At 47.5% G+C, this 26,376-nt stretch overlaps 2 protein-coding genes and 3 pseudogenes across 2 annotated transcripts; all 5 read left to right on the top strand.

The window, feature by feature from the left end:
• Positions 1-8,843: 8,843 nt before the first annotated feature.
• LOC117194602 lies at positions 8,844-10,777 on the top strand (annotated as a pseudogene).
• A 168-nt stretch (positions 10,778-10,945) lies between these two features.
• Positions 10,946-22,297, top strand: LOC117194399 (protein regulator of cytokinesis 1-like). Its single transcript, XM_033398975.1, has 2 exons — positions 10,946-12,112; positions 22,133-22,297. Exons 1-2 carry the CDS (start codon positions 10,946-10,948, stop codon positions 22,193-22,195), a joined length of 1,230 nt encoding a protein of 409 aa, XP_033254866.1. The 3' UTR covers positions 22,196-22,297.
• On the top strand, positions 14,485-15,519 carry LOC117194400 (annotated as a pseudogene).
• Positions 15,680-18,469, top strand: LOC117194363 (protein regulator of cytokinesis 1-like). Its single transcript, XM_033398935.1, has 2 exons — positions 15,680-17,698; positions 18,458-18,469. Exons 1-2 carry the CDS (start codon positions 15,680-15,682, stop codon positions 18,467-18,469), a joined length of 2,031 nt encoding a protein of 676 aa, XP_033254826.1.
• A 1,230-nt stretch (positions 22,298-23,527) lies between the features above and the next one.
• LOC117194397 lies at positions 23,528-25,386 on the top strand (annotated as a pseudogene).
• The last annotated feature ends 990 nt before the right edge of the window (positions 25,387-26,376 follow it).

The following is a 26,376-nucleotide window of genomic DNA, read 5'->3' as shown; positions in this document are numbered from 1 at the left end:
AGCACTAGGCGCTGAAGGGGACGGACAGACGGACAGACGGACAGACGGACGGACGGACGGACAGACGGACAGACAGACAGGCTCAATCGACTCGGCTATTGATGCTGATCAAGAATATATATACTTTATGGGGTCGGAAACGATTCCTTCTGGACGTTACACACATCCACTTTTACCACAAATCTAATATACCCCAATACTCATTTTGAGTATCGGGTATAACGAGGGGGAACGTTGTGAGTTGCTGCGGACACCGCAACTCTACAGTTATACCCGATACTTAGTCAGTATGGCTCTCCTCCGGCAGACGCCGCTAATATTGAACGACACGACAAAGAGTGCGTGCGAGAGAGACAGAAAATCAGTCTGAGCGTGACGTCGGGCGCTGCGTAGCCAGTGCAAATTGATTTGTTCCTTTTGGCTATAAAAATGATCTGATCTGATCCAGATTCAGCAATCTGATAGATATGGTCATTATCTATGATTCTGCGTTTTTAGTTTTCTCGAATTTGCAATATTGTGGATGCAACAGATTTTCGTCCTTTGTGGGGCGGAAGGGGGTGGGGCGAAATTTTGAGATACACGTTTTATAGTAAGATCTAACAGGAGTGCAGATACCAAATTTGGTTACTCCAGCCTTAATAGTCTCTGAGATTTTTGAATATCCCCAGATTTTCGTCCTTTGCGGGGGCGGAAGGGGTGTGGCGAAATTTTGAAACAAACTCGTCTCGGTCCGATATATTAGGAGTTTGGATACCAAATTTGGTTGCTCTAGCTTTTGTAGTCTCTGAGATCTAGGCGCTAATGTTTTACTCTAAGCAAAGCCGCCTATGCTACGTGTGTGTTAGAGAGAGACAGGGCAAGAAAAAATGAAATTGTTTTCTTGATGCTGGCTATAATAATAATACGATCCAATTCAGATTCCGCAGTCTTAAAGATATGGTCATTCTCTACAATTCAACGTTTTTGGTTTTCTCATATCTTTAAAATTGTGGATGCCACAGATTTTCGTCCTTTGTGGGGGCGGAAGTGGGCGGGGCGAAGTTTTGAAATATTTTTGTAGCAGTGACATATCACAGAAGTCTGGATCCAAAACATCGTTGCTCTAGCTCTTATAGTCTTTGAGCACTAGGCGCTGAAGGGACGGATAGACGGACAGACGGACAGACGGACGGACGGACAGACAGACAGGGCTCAATCGACTCGGCTATTGATGCTGATCAAGAATATATATACTTTATGGGTCGGAAACGATTCTTTGGACGTTACACACATCCACTTTTACACAAATCTAATATACAATACCAAGTTTTGAAATATTTTTGTAGCAGTGACATATCACAGAAGTCTGGATCAAAACATCGTTGCTCTAGCTCTTATAGTCTTTGAGCACTAGGCGCTGAAGGGGACGGACAGACGGACAGACGGACGGACGGACAGACAGACAGGGCTCAATCGACTCGGCTATTGATGCTGATCAAGAATATATATACTTTATGGGGTCGGAAACGATTCCTTCTGGACGTTACACACATCCACTTTTACCACAAATCTAATATACCAATACCCCAAGTTTTGAAATATTTTTGTAGCAGTGACATATCACAGAAGTCTGGATCCAAAACATCGTTGCTCTAGCTCTTATAGTCTTTGAGCACTAGGCGCTGAAGGGGACGGACAGACGGACAGACGGACGGACGGACAGACAGACAGGGCTCAATCGACTCGGCTATTGATGCTGATCAAGAATATATATACTTTATGGGGTCGGAAACGATTCCTTCTGGACGTTACACACATCCACTTTTACCACAAATCTAATATACCCCAATACTCATTTTGAGTATCGGGTATAACGAGGGGGAACGTTGTGAGTTGCTGCGGACACCGCAACTCTACAGTTATACCCGATACTTAGTCAGTATGGCTCTCCTCCGGCAGACGCCGCTAATATTGAACGACACGACAAAGAGTGCGTGCGAGAGAGACAGAAAATCAGTCTGAGCGTGACGTCGGGCGCTGCGTAGCCAGTGCAAATTGATTTGTTCCTTTTGGCTAAAAAATGATCTGATCTGATCCAGATTCAGCAATCTGATAGATATGGTCATTATCTATGATTCTGCGTTTTTAGTTTTCTCGAATTTGCAATATTGTGGATGCAACAGATTTTCGTCCTTTGTGGGGGCGGAAGGGGTGGGGCGAAATTTTGAGATACACGTTTTATAGTAAGATCTAACAGGAGTGCAGATACCAAATTTGGTTACTCCAGCCTTAATAGTCTCTGAGATTTTTGAATATCCCCAGATTTTCGTCCTTTGCGGGGGCGGAAGGGGGTGTGGCGAAATTTTGAAACAAACTCGTCTCGGTCCGATATATTAGGAGTTTGGATACCAAATTTGGTTGCTCTAGCTTTTGTAGTCTCTGAGATCTAGGCGCTAATGTTTTACTCTAAGCAAAGCCGCCTATGCTACGTGTGTGTTAGAGAGAGACAGGGCGAGAAAAAATGAAATTGTTTTCTTGATGCTGGCTATAATAATAATACGATCCAATTCAGATTCCGCAGTCTTAAAGATATGGTCATTCTCTACAATTCAACGTTTTTGGTTTTCTCATATCTTTAAAATTGTGGATGCCACAGATTTTCGTCCTTTGTGGGGGCGGAAGTGGGCGGGGCGAAGTTTTGAAATATTTTTGTAGCAGTGACATATCACAGAAGTCTGGATCCAAAACATCGTTGCTCTAGCTCTTATAGTCTTTGAGCACTAGGCGCTGAAGGGGACGGACAGACGGACAGACGGACGGACGGACAGACAGACACGGCTCAATCGACTCGGCTATTGATGCTGATCAAGAATATATATACTTTATGGGTCGGAAACGATTCCTTCTGGACGTTACACACATCCACTTTTACCACAAATCTAATATACCAATACCCAAGTTTTGAAATATTTTTGTAGCAGTGACATATCACAGAAGTCTGGATCCAAAACATCGTTGCTCTAGCTCTTATAGTCTTGAGCACTAGGCGCTGAAGGGGACGGACAGACGGACAGACGGACGGACGGACAGACAGACAGGGCTCAATCGACTCGGCTATTGATGCTGATCAAGAATATATATACTTTATGGGGTCGGAAACGATTCCTTCTGGACGTTACACACATCCACTTTTACCACAAATCTAATATACCCCAATACTCATTTTGAGTATCGGGTATAACGAGGGGGAACGTTGTGAGTTGCTGCGGACACCGCAACTCTACAGTTATACCCGATACTTAGTCAGTATGGCTCTCCTCCGGCAGACGCCGCTAATATTGAACGACACGACAAAGAGTGCGTGCGAGAGAGACAGAAAATCAGTCTGAGCGTGACGTCGGGCGCTGCGTAGCCAGTGCAAATTGATTTGTTCCTTTTGGCTATAAAAATGATCTGATCTGATCCAGATTCAGCAATCTGATAGATATGGTCATTATCTATGATTCTGCGTTTTTAGTTTTCTCGAATTTGCAATATTGTGGATGCAACAGATTTTCGTCCTTTGTGGGGGCGGAAGGGGTGGGGCGAAATTTTGAGATACACGTTTTATAGTAAGATCTAACAGGAGTGCAGATACCAAATTTGGTTACTCCAGCCTTAATAGTCTCTGAGATTTTTGAATATCCCCAGATTTTCGTCCTTTGCGGGGGCGGAAGGGGGTGTGGCGAAATTTTGAAACAAACTCGTCTCGGTCCGATATATTAGGAGTTTGGATACCAAATTTGGTTGCTCTAGCTTTTGTAGTCTCTGAGATCTAGGCGCTAATGTTTTACTCTAAGCAAAGCCGCCTATGCTACGTGTGTGTTAGAGAGAGACAGGGCAAGAAAAAATGAAATTGTTTTCTTGATGCTGGCTATAATAATAATACGATCCAATTCAGATTCCGCAGTCTTAAAGATATGGTCATTCTCTACAATTCAACGTTTTTGGTTTTCTCATATCTTTAAAATTGTGGATGCCACAGATTTTCGTCCTTTGTGGGGGCGGAAGTGGGCGGGGCGAAGTTTTGAAATATTTTTGTTGCAGTGACATATCACAGAAGTCTGGATCCAAAACATCGTTGCTCTAGCTCTTATAGTCTTTGAGCACTAGGCGCTGAAGGGGACGGATAGACGGACAGACGGACAGACGGACGGACGGACAGACAGACAGGGCTCAATCGACTCGGCTATTGATGCTGATCAAGAATATATATACTTTATGGGGTCGGAAACGATTCCTTCTGGACGTTACACACATCCACTTTTACCACAAATCTAATATACCAATACCCAAAGTTTTGAAATATTTTTGTAGCAGTGACATATCACAGAAGTCTGGATCCAAAACATCGTTGCTCTAGCTCTTATAGTCTTTGAGCACTAGGCGCTGAAGGGGACGGACAGACGGACAGACGGACGGACGGACAGACAGACAGGGCTCAATCGACTCGGCTATTGATGCTGATCAAGAATATATATACTTTATGGGGTCGGAAACGATTCCTTCTGGACGTTACACACATCCACTTTTACCACAAATCTAATATACCAATACCCCAAGTTTTGAAATATTTTTGTAGCAGTGACATATCACAGAAGTCTGGATCCAAAACATCGTTGCTCTAGCTCTTATAGTCTTTGAGCACTAGGCGCTGAAGGGGACGGACAGACGGACAGACGGACGGACGGACAGACAGACAGGGCTCAATCGACTCGGCTATTGATGCTGATCAAGAATATATATACTTTATGGGGTCGGAAACGATTCCTTCTGGACGTTACACACATCCACTTTTACCACAAATCTAATATACCCCAATACTCATTTTGAGTATCGGGTATAACGAGGGGGAACGTTGTGAGTTGCTGCGGACACCGCAACTCTACAGTTATACCCGATACTTAGTCAGTATGGCTCTCCTCCGGCAGACGCCGCTAATATTGAACGACACGACAAAGAGTGCGTGCGAGAGAGACAGAAAATCAGTCTGAGCGTGACGTCGGGCGCTGCGTAGCCAGTGCAAATTGATTTGTTCCTTTTGGCTATAAAAATGATCTGATCTGATCCAGATTCAGCAATCTGATAGATATGGTCATTATCTATGATTCTGCGTTTTTAGTTTTCTCGAATTGCAATATTGTGGATGCAACAGATTTTCGTCCTTTGTGGGGGCGGAAGGGATGGGGCGAAATTTTGAGATACACGTTTTATAGTAAGATCTAACAGGAGTGCAGATACCAAATTTGGTTACTCCAGCCTTAATAGTCTCTGAGATTTTTGAATATCCCCAGATTTTCGTCCTTTGCGGGGGCGGAAGGGGGTGTGGCGAAATTTTGAAACAAACTCGTCTCGGTCCGATATATTAGGAGTTTGGATACCAAATTTGGTTGCTCTAGCTTTTTTAGTCTCTGAGATCTAGGCGCTAATGTTTTACTCTAAGCAAAGCCGCCTATGCTACGTGTGTGTTAGAGAGAGACAGGGCAAGAAAAAATGAAATTGTTTTCTTGATGCTGGCTATAATAATAATACGATCCAATTCAGATTCCGCAGTCTTAAAGATATGGTCATTCTCTACAATTCAACGTTTTTGGTTTTCTCATATCTTTAAAATTGTGGATGCCACAGATTTTCGTCCTTTGTGGGGGCGGAAGTGGGCGGGGCGAAGTTTTGAAATATTTTTGTAGCAGTGACATATCACAGAAGTCTGGATCCAAAACATCGTTGCTCTAGCTCTTATAGTCTTTGAGCACTAGGCGCTGAAGGGGACGGAAGACGGACAGACGGACAGACGGACGGACGGACAGACAGACAGGGCTCAATCGACTCGGCTATTGATGCTGATCAAGAATATATATACTTTATGGGGTCGGAAACGATTCCTTCTGGACGTTACACACATCCACTTTTACCACAAATCTAATATACCAATACCCCAAGTTTTGAAATATTTTTGTAGCAGTGACATATCACAGAAGTCTGGATCCAAAACATCGTTGCTCTAGCTCTTATAGTCTTTGAGCACTAGGCGCTGAAGGGGACGGATAGACGGACAGACGGACGGACGGACAGACAGACAGGGCTCAATCGACTCGGCTATTGATGCTGATCAAGAATATATATACTTTATGGGGTCGGAAACGATTCCTTCTGGACGTTACACACATCCACTTTTACCACAAATCTAATATACCCCAATACTCATTTTGAGTATCGGGTATAACGAGGGGGAACGTTGTGAGTTGCTGCGGACACCGCAACTCTACAGTTATACCCGATACTTAGTCAGTATGGCTCTCCTCCGGCAGACGCCGCTAATATTGAACGACACGACAAAGAGTGCGTGCGAGAGAGACAGAAAATCAGTCTGAGCGTGACGTCGGGCGCTGCGTAGCCATGAAATTGATTTGTTCTTTTGGCTAAAAAATGATCTGATCTGATCCAGTTCAGCAATCTGATAGATATGGTCATTATCTATGATTCTGCGTTTTTAGTTTTCTCGAATGTGCAATATTGTGGATGCAACAGATTTTCGTCCTTTGTGGGGGCGGAAGAGGATGGGGCGAAATTTTGAGATACACGTTTTATAGTAGATCTAACAGGAGTGCAGATACCAAATTTGTTACTCCAGCCTTAATAGTCTCTGAGATTTTTGAATATCCCCAGATTTTCGTCCTTTGCGGGGGCGGAAGGGGGTGTGGCGAAATTTTGAAACAAACTCGTCTCGGTCCGATTATAGGAGTTTGGATACCAAATTTGGTTGCTCTAGCTTTTGTAGTCTCTGAGATCTAGGCGCTAATGTTTTACTCTAAGCAAAGCCGCCTATGCTACGTGTGTGTTAGAGAGAGACAGGGCGAGAAAAAATGAAATTGTTTTCTTGATGCTGGCTATAATAATAATACGATCCAATTCAGATTCCGCAGTCTTAAAGATATGGTCATTCTCTACAATTCTACGTTTTTGGTTTTTTCATATCTTTAAAATTGTGGATGCCACAGATTTTCGTCCTTTGTGGGGGCGGAAGTGGGCGGGGCGAAGTTTTGAAATATTTTTGTAGCAGTGACATATCACAGAAGTCTGGATCCAAAACATCGTTGCTCTAGCTCTTATAGTCTTTGAGCACTAGGAGCTGAAGGGGACGGACAGACGGACAGACGGACGGACGGACAGACAGACAGGGCTCAATCGACTCGGCTATTGATGCTGATCAAGAATATATATACTTTATGGGGTCGGAAACGATTCCTTCTGGATGTTACACACATCCACTTTTACCACAAATCTAATATACCCCAATACTCATTTTGAGTATCGGGTATAACGAGGGGGAACGTTGTGAGTTGCTGCGGACACCGCAACTCTACAGTTATACCCGATACTTAGTCAGTATGGCTCTCCTCCGGCAGACGCCGCTAATATTGAACGACACGACAAAGAGTGCGTGCGAGAGAGACAGAAAATCAGTCTGAGCGTGACGTCGGGCGCTGCGTAGCCACTGAAATTGATTTCTTGCTTTTGGCTACAAAAATGATCGATCTGATCCAGATTCAGCAATCTGATAGATATGGTCATTATCTATGATTCTGCGTTTTTAGTTTTCTCGAATGTGCAATATTGTGGATGCAACAGATTTTCGTCCTTTGTGGGGGCGGAAGAGGATGGGGCGAAATTTTGAGATACACGTTTTATAGTTAGATCTAACAGGAGTGCAGATACCAAATTTGTTACTCCAGCCTTAATAGTCTCTGAGATTTTTGAATATCCCCAGATTTTCGTCCTTTGCGGGGGCGGAAGGGGTGTGGCGAAATTTTGAAACAAACTCGTCTCGGTCCGATTAATAAGGAGTTTGGATACCAAATTTGGTTGCTCTAGCTTTTGTAGTCTCTGAGATCTAGGCGCTAATGTTTTACTCTAAGCAAAGCCGCCTATGCTACGTGTGTGTTAGAGAGAGACAGGGCGAGTAAAAATGAAATTGTTTTCTTGATGCTGGCTATAATAATAATACGATCCAATTCAGATTCCGCAGTCTTAAAGATATGGTCATTCTCTACAATTCTACGTTTTTGGTTTTCTCATATCTTTAAAATTTTGATGCCACAGACTTTCGTCCTTTGTGGGGCGGAAGTGGCGGGGCGAAGTTTTGAAATATTTTTGTAGCAGTGACATATCACAGAAGTCTGGATCCAAAACATCGTTGCTCTAGCTCTTATAGTCTTTGAGCACTAGAAGCTGAAGGGACGGACAGACGGACGGACAGACGGACAGACGGACAGACAGACAGACGGACAGACAGACAGCGCCCAATCGACTCGGCTATTGATGCTGATCAAGAATATATATACTTTATGGGGTCGGAAACGATTCCTTCTGGACGTTACACACATCCACTTTTACCACAAATCTAATATACCCCAATACTCATTTTGAGTATCGGGTATAAAAAGCGCTTAAGATTAGCTTGTTTATATTATTATCAGGCCCAAAACTTTCGGCAGTCTACCGACCATTCCATGCCCAATAAATTAAATTTGGCCAAAAAATCTGATGCCATAATTATGGCGATTTATTTGTTTCATTTCATTGAGAGTCAGATCAATCATAATCATAATCAATATTCCGTAGAAGGTATAACTTAGTCGATCAAATAGCAGTCTATATTAAAAAAATATGGCAAATGTTTACAATTATTTCTGTTTGGCATTCGCACGCTCCCGCGAACGTGTTTTGGCACTCTCTCTCTCTCTCTTGTTCTGTTTGCGCTCTGTTATCGGTCAGCTCTTTTTGCAACAAAGCTCTCGCAGGCCTTTCAAATAGCTAGCTAATGGAATGATTTAGCAGTATAGCTCTGGCAGTGAATGAATTAAGTTCCTAACAAGCAAAATGTTGAAAGTGCGCAGCGGTCTATCTATAATTCAGGCGCAAAAAGCAGCCCTCTCTGTCAGCAGTCCGCTGGTAAATATATAGTATACATATAGATCCGATATCACAGTGATATACGTTTTTAAATCTCTTGTAGCGTTGGCAGACCACAGCAGCTGTAGCAGAGCCCAGAAATGATGCAGAGTGGCTACAAGCTCGTCCCTTTGATCAGATTCCTAGTACAACTTTTCTGTCTACTGTTCGGAATTTTATGCCTGGAGGAAAATATAGCAAACTGGACATTGTGAAATTGTTCAAAGCTTTGCAAGACGACTATGGAAACATATTATATTTACCAGGTATGATGGGAGGTACGTCATACCTGATGACTCACAATCCCAAGGACTTCGAGGTCGTGTTCCGGAACGAAGGAGGCCGCATCGGCCTGGCAGCGATACTCTTCGCTATCATCGGAAGACTCATAGAAAGGATTTCTTCCAGGGAGTGGAGGGAGCTTTACCCACACAAGGAAAAACCTGGAGCGACTTTCGATCGGCTGTAAATCCTGTCCTAATGCAGCCGAAGAACGTGCGGCTTTACTATAAGAAGATGTCCCAAGTGAACCAGGAGTTTGTGCAACGGTGCGTATGACTGATAATAAATCCCTGTTTACGCTCAAGTATGTTCTCCCCCTTCACAGTATTAAAGCACTCCGTGATATCGATACCCAGGAAGCTCCAGATGATTTCTTAAACGTTATAAATCGGTGGACCCTCGAGTCAGTCTCTGTGGTGGCTCTGGACAAGCAGTTGGGACTGCTCAAAGAGTCGGGCGATAACGACCAGGCTGTGTTACTTTTCAAGTACCTGGACGATTTTTTTGAATTAACAGCCGATCTGGAGATGAAGCCCTCCATCTGGCGTTACGTTAAAACACCCAAGCTAATGAAGCTAATGAAGTCCCTAGATGGCGTTCAAGAAATAACTTCAGCGTATGTAGACGAAGCTATAGAGCGTCTAGAGAAAGAGGCCAAGGAGGGTGTTGTCCGCCCTGAGAGCGAGCAGAGTGTACTGGAAAAGCTGCTCAAGATCGACAAAAAGGTGGCGACGGTTATGGCCATGGACATGCTAATGGCCGGAGTGGATACCGTACGTAGTCTGTTGTTCTCATACTTACCCTTATCTCATACATCCTTTTTTTCCAGACCTCAAGTACCTTTACAGCGGCCTTGCTGTGCCTTGCCAAGAATCCGGAGAAGCAGGCCGTACTCCGAGAAGAGGTGATGAACGTTCTACCCGAGAAGGACTCCGAATTCACTGAGGCATCGATGAAGAACGTTCCCTATCTACGTGCCTGCATCAAAGAGTCACAACGGATCTATCCTTTGGTCATCGGCAATGGCCGATTTCTCAATCGGGACAGCGTTTTGAGCGGATACCAAGTGCCAGCTGGTACCTGTGTGTCGATGGTTCCCCTGAGCTTGCTATCAAGCGAGGAGCACTTCCCCAAGGCTGCTGAGTTCCTGCCAGAACGTTGGATTCGTAACGCCACAGACTCCAACAGGCAATGCCCGGCAAATGACTTGAAGCTGAAGAATCCGTTTGTGTTCTTGCCCTTCGGATTTGGACCCCGGATGTGCGTTGGAAAGCGCATCGTGGACATGGAGCTCGAGCTGGGCATCGCTCGACTCATTCGGAACTTTAGCATCGAGTTCAATCATCCCACGGAGAACGCTTTCCGCTCCTCCCTGATCAATTTGCCCAACAGTAAACACATTTCTCATCCAAAATTATCTTTACAACTGGAAAACCTTGAAGGAACTTATTTGCAATATAAAGTAGGTGTTTTTTTGCCGCACGTCAATCAGAATCAACTTGTTTTGTACTTTGAGGCATAAGGCAAATCAAGCACACAAAATTTTCATTGTGCAATTTGTGCCAGCACGAGAGGCGTCACTTATCTGTGCGGAGGCATTTTCCTTGAGCAACACATTGTGCAATCGAAATCCTGCACACATCACATAAATTCCTTCCATTCGCGAATACAAGACCCATTCCTATTGGCTATGGTTGACCCAACCTCCATCAAGGGAGAGATCCTTGAGATGACTGGCGAGCATGTGGAGCAGCTCCATTCAATGTGGTTCCTCATGTTCGAGCCGAAGACATGCGAGGACTTTCTGCACAAACTCAAGGCGCACGCGGATAATTTCTATACGGATCTGCTGACCGAGTCGCGGGAGAAGCAGGCGGCCATCCTGGATGACATAGCCGCATTCCGAGCCGAGGCCAGCGACCTCACCCGACTCCTCCATGAGACGGTGGACATTGGTCAGAGGCCCGACGATGTGCCACTGATCATATGGCAGCTGAAGCTGGACAAAAGCATTGAGCATCTGCGCGAGGAGCTCTCGAAACGTCGGGCGGAGATCGGGGAGCTGCTGCTCCAGCAGGAGCAGCTCTGCGAAGCACTGCCGCTCCCTCTACTGGCGGACCCGCTGCCCCTGCCCGATGAGATGGACGGCTTTCGCGACCATCTCAACAACCTGCGCTCTCAGCGCGCAGTGCGCCAGACGGAGCTGGACCAGCTGCGCAAGGCCATCAAGCATGGCATGAAGATGCTCGAGCTGATGCCCCAGACCGATGCAGAGGATCGCCTACTGAACGATCTGAGCCACAATCTAACACCAGAGACACTAGAGCGGCTGCGGCAGATGCGCAACAGTTATGCCGAGCAGATCCAGGAGCTGCGCTCCAAAATCCATGACATGCGCGAGAAGATCTACGTGCTGTGGGATCGCCTCCAGGAGACAGACGAGAGCGCCATGCGACGAGTGCGCGAGTGCACCGAGAATACGCAGCGCACCTATGACATCCTCCATTCGGAGCTGCAGCGCTGCCAGGCACTGCGCAGCCAGAACCTCAAGACGTTCATCGAGCAGCTGCGATTCGAGATAAGCATGTGGTGGGATCTAACGCTCAAGAGCCAGCAGGAGCGCAAGCGTTTCTCCAACTACTACAATAAGTATTACAACGAAGACCTGTTGGAGCTGCACGAGCTGGAGCTGGATGATCTGAAGAGCTTCTACACGTGCAACAAGGAGATTTTCGATCTGTACGAGAGCCGTGCAGAACTTTGGTCCCGCTTGCAGACTCTAGAGGCAAAGGCCAACGAGCCGAATCGTTTCAACAATCGTGGCGGCCAGCTCCTTAAAGAGGAAAAGGAACGCAAGGCCATCACCTCGAAGCTGCCCAAGATTGAGCAGCAGATCACTGAACTGGTGCACGCCTATGAGTTGCAATCGCATGGCCCGTTTCTGGTTTATGGCGAGAACATACTGGAGCTGATGGCTGGCGAATGGGAGAACTATCGGCAGGCCAAGCAGAGCTCGGCCCGCAAGAAGGCCCCGCCCACCACGAGGACGGGCAGCAGCAGCAAATTGATGATGCCACCGCCGACTGCCGGTTCAACGGCCCCTCGCACGCCCCGAACTTTGAAGATCATGTCCTCAATGTCGCCCTCGACAATGTCGTTGCGCAAGACCCCAACAATCCAGCTGATCACTCCCAATATGACCAAGAGCACTGGGAATCTGCACAAGCGACTGAATCCATCAGCAGCCGCCAGCTCTTCGGGGTATCGGACTCCCAACGCCAAGCGCAGCCTCATGAGCTCTCTGAATTCGATACGCCCGTCGCCGTCTACCGCACAGCGGCTGGCCAACAGCCAGCTGAAGGCGTCCAAGTCGCCACTAAAGCGGGTCCGCGTCCTGGACAACACATTGCGTCGCAGCGGGGGATTGGGCAGACGCAGCATTGGCACACGCTCGAACAAGAAGCCACGCACAAAATCAGCGGTGCCGGATACAAGATCGCCCAGCGATTCCGAGTATATGACCGATGAGACCACTGAAAATGACCGCGAAGCCGGGATCTCCTATGAAGAATTGGTGCCCACGAGTCGCTCCTCAGTGCTGCCCGTCGGCGGGGCTCAGCATCAGCGCAATCGCGTGGCTGTGCCACGAATTCGCCATGTCCTCGTAAACCACAATTCGGTGGCGTCAGCCGCCAACACACCGTCAAAGCAGGCGGTCAATCAGGAGGAGAGGCCTCGATTTGGCAATCAATTGAAGCTCCCATCGCCACGTGAAAGTCGCATGTGGTCGAATCCACGATGAGATTATTGGAATTTTTATTTGCATTTTATGTTTGATTTCATTTTTTGTACCTTTATCTGTTTATCTCTGTTTCATTTATTTTCGATGTTGGCCCAATAAAAATTAAATTACCTTCAAGAAGGACAACCGAACCAAAAAAAAAAATAACAAGATATAAAAAAGCGCTAAAGATTAGCTTGTTTATATTATTATCAGGCCCAAAACTTTCGGCAGTCTACCGACCATTCCATGCCCAATAAATTAAATTTGGCCAAAAAATCTGATGCCATAATTATGGCGATTTATTTGTTTCATTTCATTGAGAGTCAGATCAATCATAATACTATATTCCTAAATATTCCGTAGAAGGTATAACATAGTCGATCAAATAGCAGTCTATATTAAAAAAATATGGCAAATGTTTACAATTATTTCTGTTTGGCATTCGCACGCTCCCGCGAACGTGTTTTGGCACTCTCTCTCTCTCTTGTTCTGTTTGTGCTCTGTTATCGGTCAGCTCTTTTTGCAACAAAGCTCTCGCAGGCCTTTCAAATAGCTAGCTAATGGAATGATTTAGCAGTATAGCTCTGGCAGTGAATGAATTAAGTTCCTAACAAGCAAAATGTTGAAAGTGCGCAGCGGTCTATCTATAATTCAGGCGCAAAAAGCAGCCCTCTCTGTCAGCAGTCCGCTGGTAAATATATAGTATACATATAGATCCGATATCACGTTTTTAAATCTCTTGTAGCGTTGGCAGACCACAGCAGCTGTAGCAGAGCCCAGAAATGATGCAGAGTGGCTACAAGCTCGTCCCTTTGATCAGATTCCTAGTACAACTTTTCTGTCTACTGTTCGGAATTTTATGCCTGGAGGAAAATATAGCAAACTGGACATTGTGAAATTGTTCAAAGCTTTGCAAGACGACTATGGAAACATATTATATTTACCAGGTATGATGGGAGGTACGTCATACCTGATGACTCACAGTCCCAAGGACTTCGAGGTCGTGTTCCGGAACGAAGGAGGCCGCATCGGCTGGCAGCGATACTCTTCGCTATCATCGGAAGACTCATAGAAAGGATTTCTTCCAGGGAGTGGAGGGAGCTTTACCCACACAAGGAAAAACCTGGAGCGACTTTCGATCGGCTGTAAATCCTGTCCTAATGCAGCCGAAGAACGTGCGGCTTTACTATAAGAAGATGTCCCAAGTGAACCAGGAGTTTGTGCAACGGTGCGTATGACTGATAATAAATCCCTGTTTACGCTCAAGTATGTTCTCCCCCCTTCACAGTATTAAAGCACTCCGTGATATCGATACCCAGGAAGCTCCAGATGATTTCTTAAACGTTATAAATCGGTGGACCTCGAGTCAGTCTCTGTGGTGGCTCTGGACAAGCAGTTGGGACTGCTCAAAGAGTCGGGCGATAGTGTTACTTTTCAAGTACCTGGACGATTTTTTTTAATTAACAGCCGATCTGGAGATGAAGCCCTCCATCTGGCGTTACGTTAAAACACCCAAGCTAATGAAGCTAATGAAGTCCCTAGATGGCGTTCAAGAAATAACTTCAGCGTATGTAGACGAAGCTATAGAGCGTCTAGAGAAAGAGGCCAAGGAGGGTGTTGTCCGCCCTGAGAGCGAGCAGAGTGTACTGGAAAAGCTGCTCAAGATCGACAAAAAGGTGGCGACGGTTATGGCCATGGACATGCTAATGGCCGGAGTGGATACCGTACGTAGTCTGTTGTTCTCATACTTACCCTTATCTCATACATCCTTTTTTTCCAGACCTCAAGTACCTTTACAGCGGCCTTGCTGTGCCTTGCCAAGAATCCGGAGAATCAGGCCGTACTCCGAGAAGAGGTGATGAAGGTTCTACCCGAGAAGGACTCCGAATTCACTGAGGCATCGATGAAGAACGTTCCCTATCTACGTGCCTGCATCAAAGAGTCACAACGGATCTATCCTTTGGTCATCGGCAATGGCCGATTTCTCAATCGGGACAGCGTTTTGAGCGGATACCAAGTGCCAGCTGGTACCTGTGTGTCGAGGGTTCCCCTGAGCTTGCTATCAAGCGAGGAGCACTTCCCAAGGCTGCTGAGTTCCTGCCAGAACGTTGGATTCGTAACGCCACAGACTCCAACGGGCAATGCCCGGCAAATGACTTGAAGCTGAAGAATCCGTTTGTGTTCTTGCCCTTCGGATTTGGACCCCGGATGTGCGTTGGAAAGCGCATCGTGGACATGGAGCTCGAGCTGGGCATCGCTCGACTCATTCGAACTTTAGCATCGAGTTCAATCATCCCACGGAGAACGCTTTCCGCTCCTCCCTGATCAATTTGCCCAACAGTAAACACATTTCTCATCCAAAATTATCTTTACAACTGGAAAACCTTGAAGGAACTTATTTGCAATATAAAGTAGGTGTTTTTTTGGCCGCACGTCAATCAGAATCAACTTGTTTTGTACTTTGAGGCATAAGGCAAATCAAGCACACAAAATTTTCATTGTGCAATTTGTGCCAGCACGAGAGGCGTCACTTATCTGTGCGGAGGCATTTTCCTTGAGCAACACATTGTGCAATCGAAATCCTGCACACATCACATAAATTCCTTCCATTCGCGAATACAAGACCCATTCCTATTGGCTATGGTTGACCCAACCTCCATCAAGGGAGAGATCCTTGAGATGACTGGCGAGCATGTGGAGCAGCTCCATTCAATGTGGTTCCTCATGTTCGAGCCGAAGACATGCGAGGACTTTCTGCACAAACTCAAGGCGCACGCGGATAATTTCTATACGGATCTGCTGACCGAGTCGCGGGAGAAGCAGGCGGCCATCCTGGATGACATAGCCGCATTCCGAGCCGAGGCCAGCGACCTCACCCGACTCCTCCATGAGACGGTGGACATTGGTCAGAGGCCCGACGATGTGCCACTGATCATATGGCAGCTGAAGCTGGACAAAAGCATTGAGCATCTGCGCGAGGAGCTCTCGAAACGTCGGGCGGAGATCGGGGAGCTGCTGCTCCAGCAGGAGCAGCTCTGCGAAGCACTGCCGCTCCCTCTACTGGCGGACCCGCTGCCCCTGCCCGATGAGATGGACGGCTTTCGCGACCATCTCAACAACCTGCGCTCTCAGCGCGCAGTGCGCCAGACGGAGCTGGACCAGCTGCGCAAGGCCATCAAGCATGGCATGAAGATGCTCGAGCCGATGCCCCAGACCGATGCAGAGGATCGCCTACTGAACGATCTGAGCCACAATCTAACACCAGAGACACTAGAGCGGCTGCGGCAGATGCGCAACAGTTATGCCGAGCAGATCCAGGAGCTGCGCTCCAAAATCCATGACATGCGCGAGAAGATCTACGTGCTGTGGGATCGGCTCCAGGAGACGGACGAGAGCGCCATGCGTCGAGTGCGCGAGTGCACCGAGAATACGCAGCGCACCTATGACATCCTCCATTCGGAGCTGCAGCGCTGCCAGGCACTGCGCAGCCAGAACCTCAAGACGTTCATCGAGCAGCTGCGATTCGAGATAAGCATGTGGTGGGATCTAACGCTCAAGAGCCAGCAGGAGCGCAAGCGTTTCTCCAACTACTACAATAAGTATTACAACGAAGATCTGTTGGAGCTGCACGAGCTGGAGCTGGATGATCTGAAGAGCTTCTACACGTGCAACAAGGAGATTTTCGATCTGTACGAGAGCCGTGCAGAGCTTTGGTCCCGCTTGCAGACTCTAGAGGCAAAGGCCAACGAGCCGAATCGTTTCAACAATCGTGGCGGCCAGCTCCTTAAAGAGGAAAAGGAACGAAAGGCCATCACCTCGAAGCTGCCCAAGATTGAGCAGCAGATCACTGAACTGGTGCACGCCTATGAGTTGCAATCGCATGGCCCGTTTCTGGTTTATGGCGAGAACATACTGGAGCTGATGGCTGGCGAATGGGAGAACTATCGGCAGGCCAAGCAGAGCTCGGCCCGCAAGAAGGCCCCGCCCACCACGAGGACGGGCAGCAGCAGCAAATTGATGATGCCACCGCCGACTGCCGGTTCAACGGCCCCTCGCACGCCCCGAACTTTGAAGATCATGTCCTCAATGTCGCCCTCGACAATGTCGTTGCGCAAGACCCCAACAATCCAGCTGATCACTCCCAATATGACCAAGAGCACCGGGAATCTGCACAAGCGACTGAATTCATCAGCAGCCGCCAGCTCTTCGGGGTATCGGACTCCCAACGCCAAGCGCAGCCTCATGAGCTCTCTGAATTCAATACGCCCGTCGCCGTCTACCGCACAGCGGCTGGCCAACAGCCCGCTGAAGGCGGCCAAGTCGCCACTAAAGCGGGTCCGCGTCCTGGACAACACATTGCGTCGCAGCGGGGGATTGGGCAGACGCAGCATTGGCACACGCTCGAACAAGAAGCCACGCACAAAATCAGCGGTGCCGGATACAAGATCGCCCAGCGATTCCGAGTATATGACCGATGAGACCACTGAAAATGACCGCGAAGCCGGGATCTCCTATGAAGAATTGGTGCCCACGAGTCGCTCCTCAGTGCTGCCCGTCGGCGGGGCTCAGCATCAGCGCAATCGCGTGGCTGTGCCACGCCATGTCCTCGTAAACCACAATTCGGTGGCGTCGGCCGCCAACACACCGTCAAAGCAGGCGGTCAATCAGGAGGAGAGGCCTCGATTTGGCAATCAATTGAAGCTCCCATCGCCACGTGAAAGTCGCATGTGGTCGAATCCACGATGAGATTATTGGAATTTTTATTTGCATTTTATGTTTGATTTCATTTTTTGTACCTTTATCTGTTTATCTCTGTTTCATTTATTTTCGATGTTGGCCCAATAAAAATTAAATTACCTTCAAGAAGGACAACCGAACCAAAAAAAAAATAACAAGATATAAAAAAGCGCTAAAGATTAGCTTGTTTATATTATTATCAGGCCCAAAACTTTCGGCAGTCTACCCATGCCCAATAAATTAAATTTGGCCAAAAAATCTGATGCCATAATTATGGCGATTTATTTGTTTCATTTCATTGAGAGTCAGATCAATCATAATACTATATTCCTAGATTAATATGCAAGTCGATTTAGCCATGTCCGTCTATCCATCTTATACCTGTTTCTATTCAAACTAGTCTCTCAGTTTTGAAGCTCATTAAGTTTCATGAATACACAGATCATTCGTCGAAACAGAGCACATCGAATGACATATAAACGAAGTATCGATAGAACCTACAAATATAAACATATATAAGGAACGACAATATTAATAGCTGTCATAGAGAACGAAGTATTGATAATGGCATGGAAGAGGATCTACCTTTGAACATGTAGAACCTACAAAAATAAAAATCAATAAGGAACCACATTATATAGCTATCATATGAACGACGTTTTGATATTGGTCCTGTTTCAGACCTACCTTTAAACATGTAAAACCTACAAACATAAACATCAATAAGGCTCTGAATTGTTGACATGGAAAGCTTACCTTTCCCAACAATTGAAGTGCTCATATCTCTTGGTAAGTGCTGTAGAACCGGTATATAATTGTTTACCAGCAAATTTCTAATCAGTTGTGCAACTGATTAGATATCATATTTGCAAGTCATCATGATACTCAAACATTTTCTAGGGAATAGTGGGGTATATTTTATTTGACTTCGTTTAAAAAATGGAAAAAAATCCTATAGAAAATTGATTCCCTTAAAAGTTACAATCATTTGTGCGTTAAACATGGCGATTGAATAGCTATTAAAATATCGATAAACTGAACTTTAATTCCTGCACATCAAAAGTAATTCCATATTACTTATATTATGATTATACGAATGATTTTTCATCTCTTTAATCAATTCCTGCAATGATTTCATTGCGTAATATTTATGCGAACTTTACCAAATCGCCTTTTCTGCGCCTCAGTTGAGTTTTTGTTGCGGACGAGTTAAGATCATAGAAAAGGCAAAAATATGTTGAAAATCCGTAGTGGAATTGCCGTAGCTCACAAGCAAGTGGCGGCCGTCTCTTTCAGTGGACAGCAGGTTAGAGGATAGAAGCTGGCAATGATTTGGTATGTAAAATGCCTCAATACCGATCATTTCCAGCGCCGGCAGACCACAGCTGCTGCAGCTCTAACCCGAGACGATGCAGAGTGGCAGCAGGCGCGTCCCTTCAGGCAGGTGTCTCGGGCCAACTTGATTTCTCTGATTCCCAAAATGTTCATGCCAGGGGTAAATATAAGAACAAGGACCTTGCGGAGTTGATAATGGCCATGCGCGAAGACTATGGCAGCATTCATGTTGTGCCAGGCATCATGGGAGGACCTCCCATGTTGAGTACACACAATCCCAAGGACTTCGAGGTAGTATTCCGGCACGAGGGCACGTGGCCAAATCGGCCTGGCGCCGACGCTCTTTTGTACCATCGGCAGACGCACAGAAAGGATTTCTTTCAGGGCGTCGAGGGCGTCGCACCCACCCAGGGAAAGGCGTGGGGCGACTTTCGATCGGCTGTAAATCCAGTCCTCATGCAGCCCAAGAACGCGAGGCTTTACTACAAGAAAATGTCCCAGGTCAATCAGGAATTTGTGCAGCGGTAGGCCATTCCACAAATGTGTTTCTTTAAATACTTAAAAACTGTTTTCCATTTAAAGCATTAAAGCCATCCGTGATGCCAGCACTCTAGAGGTTCTTGATAACTTCATAGACACCATCAATCGCTGGACCCTGGAGTCAGTCTCCGTCGTGACATTGGACAGGCAGTTGGGACTGCTGAAGGAGTCGAACAAAAGGATCGAAGCCACAAAGCTTTTCCACCTCTTGGAAGATTTCTTTAAAGTATCTGCTGATCTGGAGCTGAAGCCCTTCGCCTGGCGCATGTTCAAAACGCCCAAACTGATGAAAATTATGAACATTCTCGACACCATTCTGTACATTATATCGGCATATATTGATGAGGCGGTAGAGCGATTGGAGAAGGAAGCCAAAGAGGGTGTTGTCCGTCCTAAGAACGAGCAGAGTGTACTGGAAAAGCTGCTCAAGGTCGACAAGAAGGTGGCCACAATCATGGCAATGGACATGCTAATTGCCGGAGTTGATACCCTACGTACTCTGCAGATCACGTAATAATCAGAGATTGATATAATTCGATATTTTTTCAGCCCTCTAGCACATTTACAGGGGTCATGCTCTGCCTTGCCAAGAATCCCGAAAAGCAGGCCATACTCCGAGAGGAGGTGATGAAGATACTACCCCACAAGGACTCGGATTTCACGAAGGAATCCATGAAGAACGTTCCCTATTCGCGTGCCAGCATCAAAGAGTCGCATCGGATGTACCCGCTGGCTGTTATGAATGCCCGAGTTCTCAATCGGGACAGCGTTTTGAGCGGATACCAAGTGCCAGCTGGTACCTGTGTGTCGATGGTTCCCCTGAGCTTGCTATCAAGCGAGGAGCACTTCCCCAAGGCTGCTGAGTTCCTGCCAGAACGTTGGATTCGTAACGCCACAGACTCCAACGGGCAATGCCCGGCAAATGACTTGAAGCTGAAGAATCCGTTTGTGTTCTTGCCCTTCGGATTTGGACCCCGGATGTGCGTTGGAAAGCGCATCGTGGACATGGAGCTCGAGCTGGGCATCGCTCGACTCATTCGGAACTTTAGCATCGAGTTCAATCATCCCACGGAGAACGCTTTCCGCTCCTCCCTGATCAATTTGCCCAACAGTAAACACAATTCTCATCCTAAATTATCTTTACAACTGGAAAACCTTGAAGGAACGTATTTGCAATATAAAGTAGGTGTTTTTTTGGCCGCACGTCAATCAGAATCAACTTGTTTTGTGCTTTGAGGCATGAGGCAAATCAAGCACACAAAATTTTCATTGTGCAATTTGTGCCAACACGAGAGGCGTCACTTATCTGTGCGGAGGCATTTTCCTTGAGCAACACATTGTGCAATCGAAATCCTGCACACATCACATAAATTCCTTTCATTCGCGAATACAAGACCCATTCCTATTGGCTATGGTTGACCCAACCTCCATCAAGGGAGAGATCCTTGAGATGACTGGCGAGCATGTGGAGCAGCTCCATTCAATGTGGAGTGCACAAACTCAAGGCGCACGCGGATAATTTCTATACGGATCTGCTGACCGAGTCGCGGGAGAAGCAGGCGGCCATCCTGGATGACATAGCCGCACTCCGAGCCGAGGCCAGCGACCTCACCCGACACCCAGCTGAAGCTGGACAAAAGCATTGAGCATCTGCGCGAGGAGCTCTCGAAACGTCGGGCGGAGATCGGGGAGCTGCTGCTCCAGCAGGAGCAGCTCTGCAAAGAGCTCGGCGCAGTGCCGCTCCCTCTACTGGCGGACCCGCTGCCCCTGCCCGATGAGATGGACGGCTTTCGCGACCATCTCGACAACCTGCGCTCTCAGAGCGCAGTGCGCCAGACGGAGCTGGACCAGCTGCGCAAGGCCATCAAGCATGACATGAAGATGCTCGAGCTGATGCCCCAGACCGATGCAGAGGATCGCCTACTGAACGATCTGAGCCACAATCTAACACCAGAGACACTAGAGCGGCTGCGGCAGATGCGCAACAGTTATGCCGAGCAGATCCAGGAGCTGCGCTCCAAAATCCATGACATGCGCGAGAAGATCTACGTGCTGTGGGATCGCCTCCAGGAGACGGACGAGAGCGCCATGCGACGAGTGCGCGAGTGCACCGAGAATACGCAGCGCACCTATGACCTCCTCCATTCGGAGCTGCAGCGCTGCCAGTCACTGCGCAGCCAGAACCTCAAGACGTTCATCGAGCAGCTGCGCGTCGAGATAAGCAAGTGGTGGGATCTAACGCTCAAGAGCCAGCAGGAGCGCAAGCGTTTCTCCAACTACTACAATAAGTATTACAACGTAGACCTGTTGGAGCTGCACGAGCTGGAGCTGGATGATCTGAAGAGCTTCTGCAACAAGGAGATTTTCGATCTGTACGAGAGCCGTGCAGAACTTTGGTCCCGCATGCAGGCTCTACAGGCAAAGGCCAACGAGACGAATCGTTTCAACAATCGTGGCGGCCAGTTCCGGCAGGAACGCAAGGCCATCACCTCGAAGCTGCCCAAGATTGAGCAGCAGATCACTGAACTGGTGCACGCCTATTAGGTGCAATCGCATGGCCCATTTCTGTTTTATGGCGAGAACATACTGGAGCTGATGGCTGGCGAATGGGAGGATAGTTCTCGGCCCGCAAGCAGAGCTCGGCCCGCAAGCAGAGCTCGGCCCGCAAGAAGGCCCCGCCCACCACGAGGACGGGCAGCAGCAGCAAATTGATGATGCCACCGCCGACTGCCGGTTCAACGGCCCCTCGCACGCCACGAACTTTGAAGAACATGTCCTCAATGTAGACCTCGACAATGTCGTTGCGCAAGACCCCAACAATCCAGCTGATCACTCCCAATATGACCAAGAGCACTGGGAATCTGCACAAGCGACTGAATCCATCAGCAGCCGCCAGCTCTTCGGGGTATCGAACTCCCAACGCCAAGCGCAGCCTCATGAGCTCTCTGAATTCGATACGCCCGTCGCCGTCTACCGCACAGCGGCTGGCCAACAGCCAGCTGAAGGCGTCCAAGTCGCCACTAAAGCGGGTCCGCGTCCTGGACAACACATTGCGTCGCAGCGGGGGATTGGGCAGACGCAGCATTGGCACACGCTTGAATCGCTCCACAGTGCTGCCCGTCGGCGGGGCTCAGCATCAGCGCAATCGCGTGGCTGTGCCACGAATTCGCCATGTCCTCGTAAACCACAATTCGGTGGCGTCGGCCGCCAACACACCGTCAAAGCAGGCGGTCAATCAGGAGGAGCGGCCTCGATTTGGCAATCAATTGAAGCTCCCATCGCCACGTGAAAGTCGCATGTGGCCGAATCCACGATGAGATTATTGGAATTTTTATTTGCGTTTTATGTTTGATTTCATTTTTTGTACCTTTATCTGTTTATCTCTGTTTCATTTATTTTCGATGTTGGCCCAATAAAAATTAAATTACCTTCAAGAAGGACAACCGAACCAAAAAAAAAATAAGATATAAAAAAGCGCTAAAGATTAGCTTGTTTATATTATTATCAGGCCCAAAACTTTTGGCAGTCTACCGACCATTCCATGCCCAATAAATTAAATTTTGCCAAAAAATCTGATGCCATAATTATGGCGATTTATTTGTTTCATTTCATTGAGAGTCAGATCAATCATAACACTATATTCCTAAATATTCCGTAGAAGGTATAACATAGTCGATCAAATAGCAGTCTATATTAAAAAAATATGGCAAATGTTTACAATTATTTCTGTTTGGCATTCGCACGCTCCCGCGAACGTGTTTTGGCACTCTCTCTCTCTCTTGTTCTGTTTGTGCTCTGTTATCGGTCAGCTCTTTTTGCAACAAAGCTCTCGCAGGCCTTTCAAATAGCTAGCTAATGGAATGATTTGCAGTATAGCTCTGGCAGTGAATGAATTAAGTTCCTAACAAGCAAAATGTTGAAAGTGCGCAGCGGTCTATCTATAATTCAGGCGCAAAAAGCAGCCCTCTCTGTCAGCAGTCCGCTGGTAAATATATAGTATACATATAGATCCGATATCACAGTGATATACGTTTTTAAATCTATTGTAGCGTTGGCAGACCACAGCAGCTGTAGCAGAGCCCAGAAATGATGCAGAGTGGATACAAGCTCGTCCCTTTGATCAGATTCCTAGTACAACTTTTCTGTCTACTGTTCGGAATTTTATGCCTGGAGGAAAATATAGCAAACTGGACATTGTGAAATTGTTCAAAGCTTTGCAAGACGGCTATGGAAACATATTATATTTACCAGGTATGATGGGAGGTACGTCATACCTGATGACTCACAATCCCAAGGACTTCGAGGCCGTGTTCCTGAACGAAGGAGTGTGGCCGCATCGGCCTGGCAGCGATACTCTTCGCTATCATCGGAAGACTCATAGAAAGGATTTCTTCCAGGGAGTGGAGGGAGCTTTACCCACACAAGGAAAAACCTGGAGCGACTTTCGATCGGCTGTAAATCCTGTCCTAATGCAGCCGAAGAACGTGCGGCTTTACTATAAGAAGATGTCCCAAGTGAACCAGGAGTTTGTGCAACGGTGCGTATGACTGATAATAAATCCCTGTTTACGCTCAAGTATGTTCTCCCCCTTCACAGTATTAAAGCACTCCGTGATATCGATACCCAGGAAGCTCCAGATGATTTCTTAAACGTTATAAATCGGTGGACCCTCGAGTCAGTCTCTGTGGTGGCTCTGGACAAGCAGTTGGGACTGCTCAAAGAGTCGGGCGATAACGACCAGGCTGTGTTACTTTTCAAGTACCTGGACGATTTTTTTGAATTAACAGCCGATCTGGAGATGAAGCCCTCCATCAGGCGTTACGTTAAAACACCCAAGCTAATGAAGCTAATGAAGTCCCTAGATGGCATTCAAGAAATAACTTCAGCGTATGTAGACGAAGCTATAGAGCGTCTAGAGAAAGAGGCCAAGGAGGGTGTTGTCCGCCCTGAGAGCGAGCAGAGTGTACTGGAAAAGCTGCTCAAGATCGACAAAAAGGTGGCGACGGTTATGGCCATGGACATGCTAATGGCCGGAGTGGATACCGTACGTAGTCTGTTGTTCTCATACTTACCCTTATCTCATACATCCTTTTTTTCCAGACCTCAAGCACCTTTACAGCGGCCTTGCTGTGCCTTGCCAAGAATCCGGAGAAGCAGGCCGTACTTCGAGAAGAGGTGATGAAGGTTCTACCCGAGAAGGACTCCGAATTCACTGAGGCATCGATGAAGAACGTTCCCAATCACGTGCCTGCATCAAAGAGTCACAACGGATCTATCCTTTGGTCATCGGCAATGGCCGATTTCTCAATCGGGACAGCGTTTTGAGCGGATACCAAGTGCCAGCTGGTACCTGTGTGTCGATGGTTCCCCTGAGCTTGCTATCAAGCGAGGAGCACTTCCCCAAGGCTGCTGAGTTCCTGCCAGAACGTTGGATTCGTAACGCCACAGACTCCAACGGGCAATGCCCGGCAAATGACTTGAAGCTGAAGAATCCGTTTGTGTTCTTGCCCTTCGGATTTGGACCCCGGATGTGCGTTGGAAAGCGCATCGTGGACATGGAGCTCGAGCTGGGCATCGCTCGACTCATTCGGAACTTTAGCATCGAGTTCAATCATCCCACGGAGAACGCTTTCCGCTCCTCCCTGATCAATTTGCCCAACAGTAAACACATTTCTCATCCTAAATTATCTTTACAACTGGAAAACCTTGAAGGAACTTATTTGCAATATAAAGTAGGTGTTTTTTTGGCCGCACGTCAATCAGAATCAACTTGTTTTGTGCTTTGAGGCATGAGGCAAATCAAGCACACAAAATTTTCATTGTGCAATTTGTGCCAACACGAGAGGCGTCACTTATCTGTGCGAGGCATTTTCCTTGAGCAACACATTGTGCAATCGAAATCCTGCACACATCACATAAATTCCTTCCATTCGCGAATACAAGACCCATTCCTATTGGCTATGGTTGACCCAACCTCCATCAAGGGAGAGATCCTTGAGATGACTGGCGAGCATGTGGAGCAGCTCCATTCAATGTGGTCCTCATGTTCGACCCGAAGACATGCGAGGACTTTCTGCACAAACTCAAGGCGCACGCGGATAATTTCTATACGGATCTGCTGACCGAGTCGCGGGAGAAGCAGGCGGCCATCCTGGATGACATAGCCGCACTCCGAGCCGAGGCCAGCGACCTCACCCGACTCCTCCATGAGACGGTGGACATTGGTCAGAGGCCCGACGATGTGCCACTGATCATATGGCAGCTGAAGCTGGACAAAAGCATTGAGCATCTGCGCGAGGAGCTCTCGAAACGTCGGGCGGAGATCGGGGAGCTGCTGCTCCAGCAGGAGCAGCTCTGCGAAGAGCTGGGCGCACTGCCGCTCCCTCTACTGGCGGACCCGCTGCCCCTGCCCGATGAGATGGACGGCTTTCGCGACCATCTCGACAACCTGCGCTCTCAGCGCGCAGTGCGCCAGACGGAGCTGGACCAGCTGCGCAAGGCCATCAAGCATGACATGAAGATGCTCGAGCTGATGCCCCAGACCGATGCAGAGGATCGCCTACTGAACGATCTGAGCCACAATCTAACACCAGAGACACTAGAGCGGCTGCGGCAGATGCGCAACAGTTATGCCGAGCAGATCCAGGAGCTGCGCTCCAAAATCCATGACATGCGCGAGAAGATCTACGTGCTGTGGATCGCCTCCAGGAGACGGACGAGAGCGC

Source organism: Drosophila miranda, assembly GCF_003369915.1.
Source record: "Drosophila miranda strain MSH22 chromosome Y unlocalized genomic scaffold, D.miranda_PacBio2.1 Contig_Y3_pilon, whole genome shotgun sequence".
Classification (NCBI taxonomy): domain Eukaryota; kingdom Metazoa; phylum Arthropoda; class Insecta; order Diptera; family Drosophilidae; genus Drosophila; species Drosophila miranda.
The sequence above is the reverse complement of the archived record's forward strand: the minus strand, read 5'-3'. Positions and strand labels throughout refer to the sequence as shown.

What these genes read in the sequence shown, in the direction of transcription:
- LOC117194399 (XM_033398975.1), top strand. Translation starts at nt 10,946, where the DNA reads ATGGTTGACCCAACCTCCATCAAGGGAGAGATCCTTGAGATGACTGGC. An exon ending in AAGAGGAAAAGGAACGCAAG is followed by an intron (nt 12,113 to 22,132) that starts GCCATCACCTCG and finishes CAGGAACGCAAG; the next exon opens with GCCATCACCTCGAAGCTGCC.
- LOC117194363 (XM_033398935.1), top strand. Translation starts at nt 15,680, where the DNA reads ATGGTTGACCCAACCTCCATCAAGGGAGAGATCCTTGAGATGACTGGC.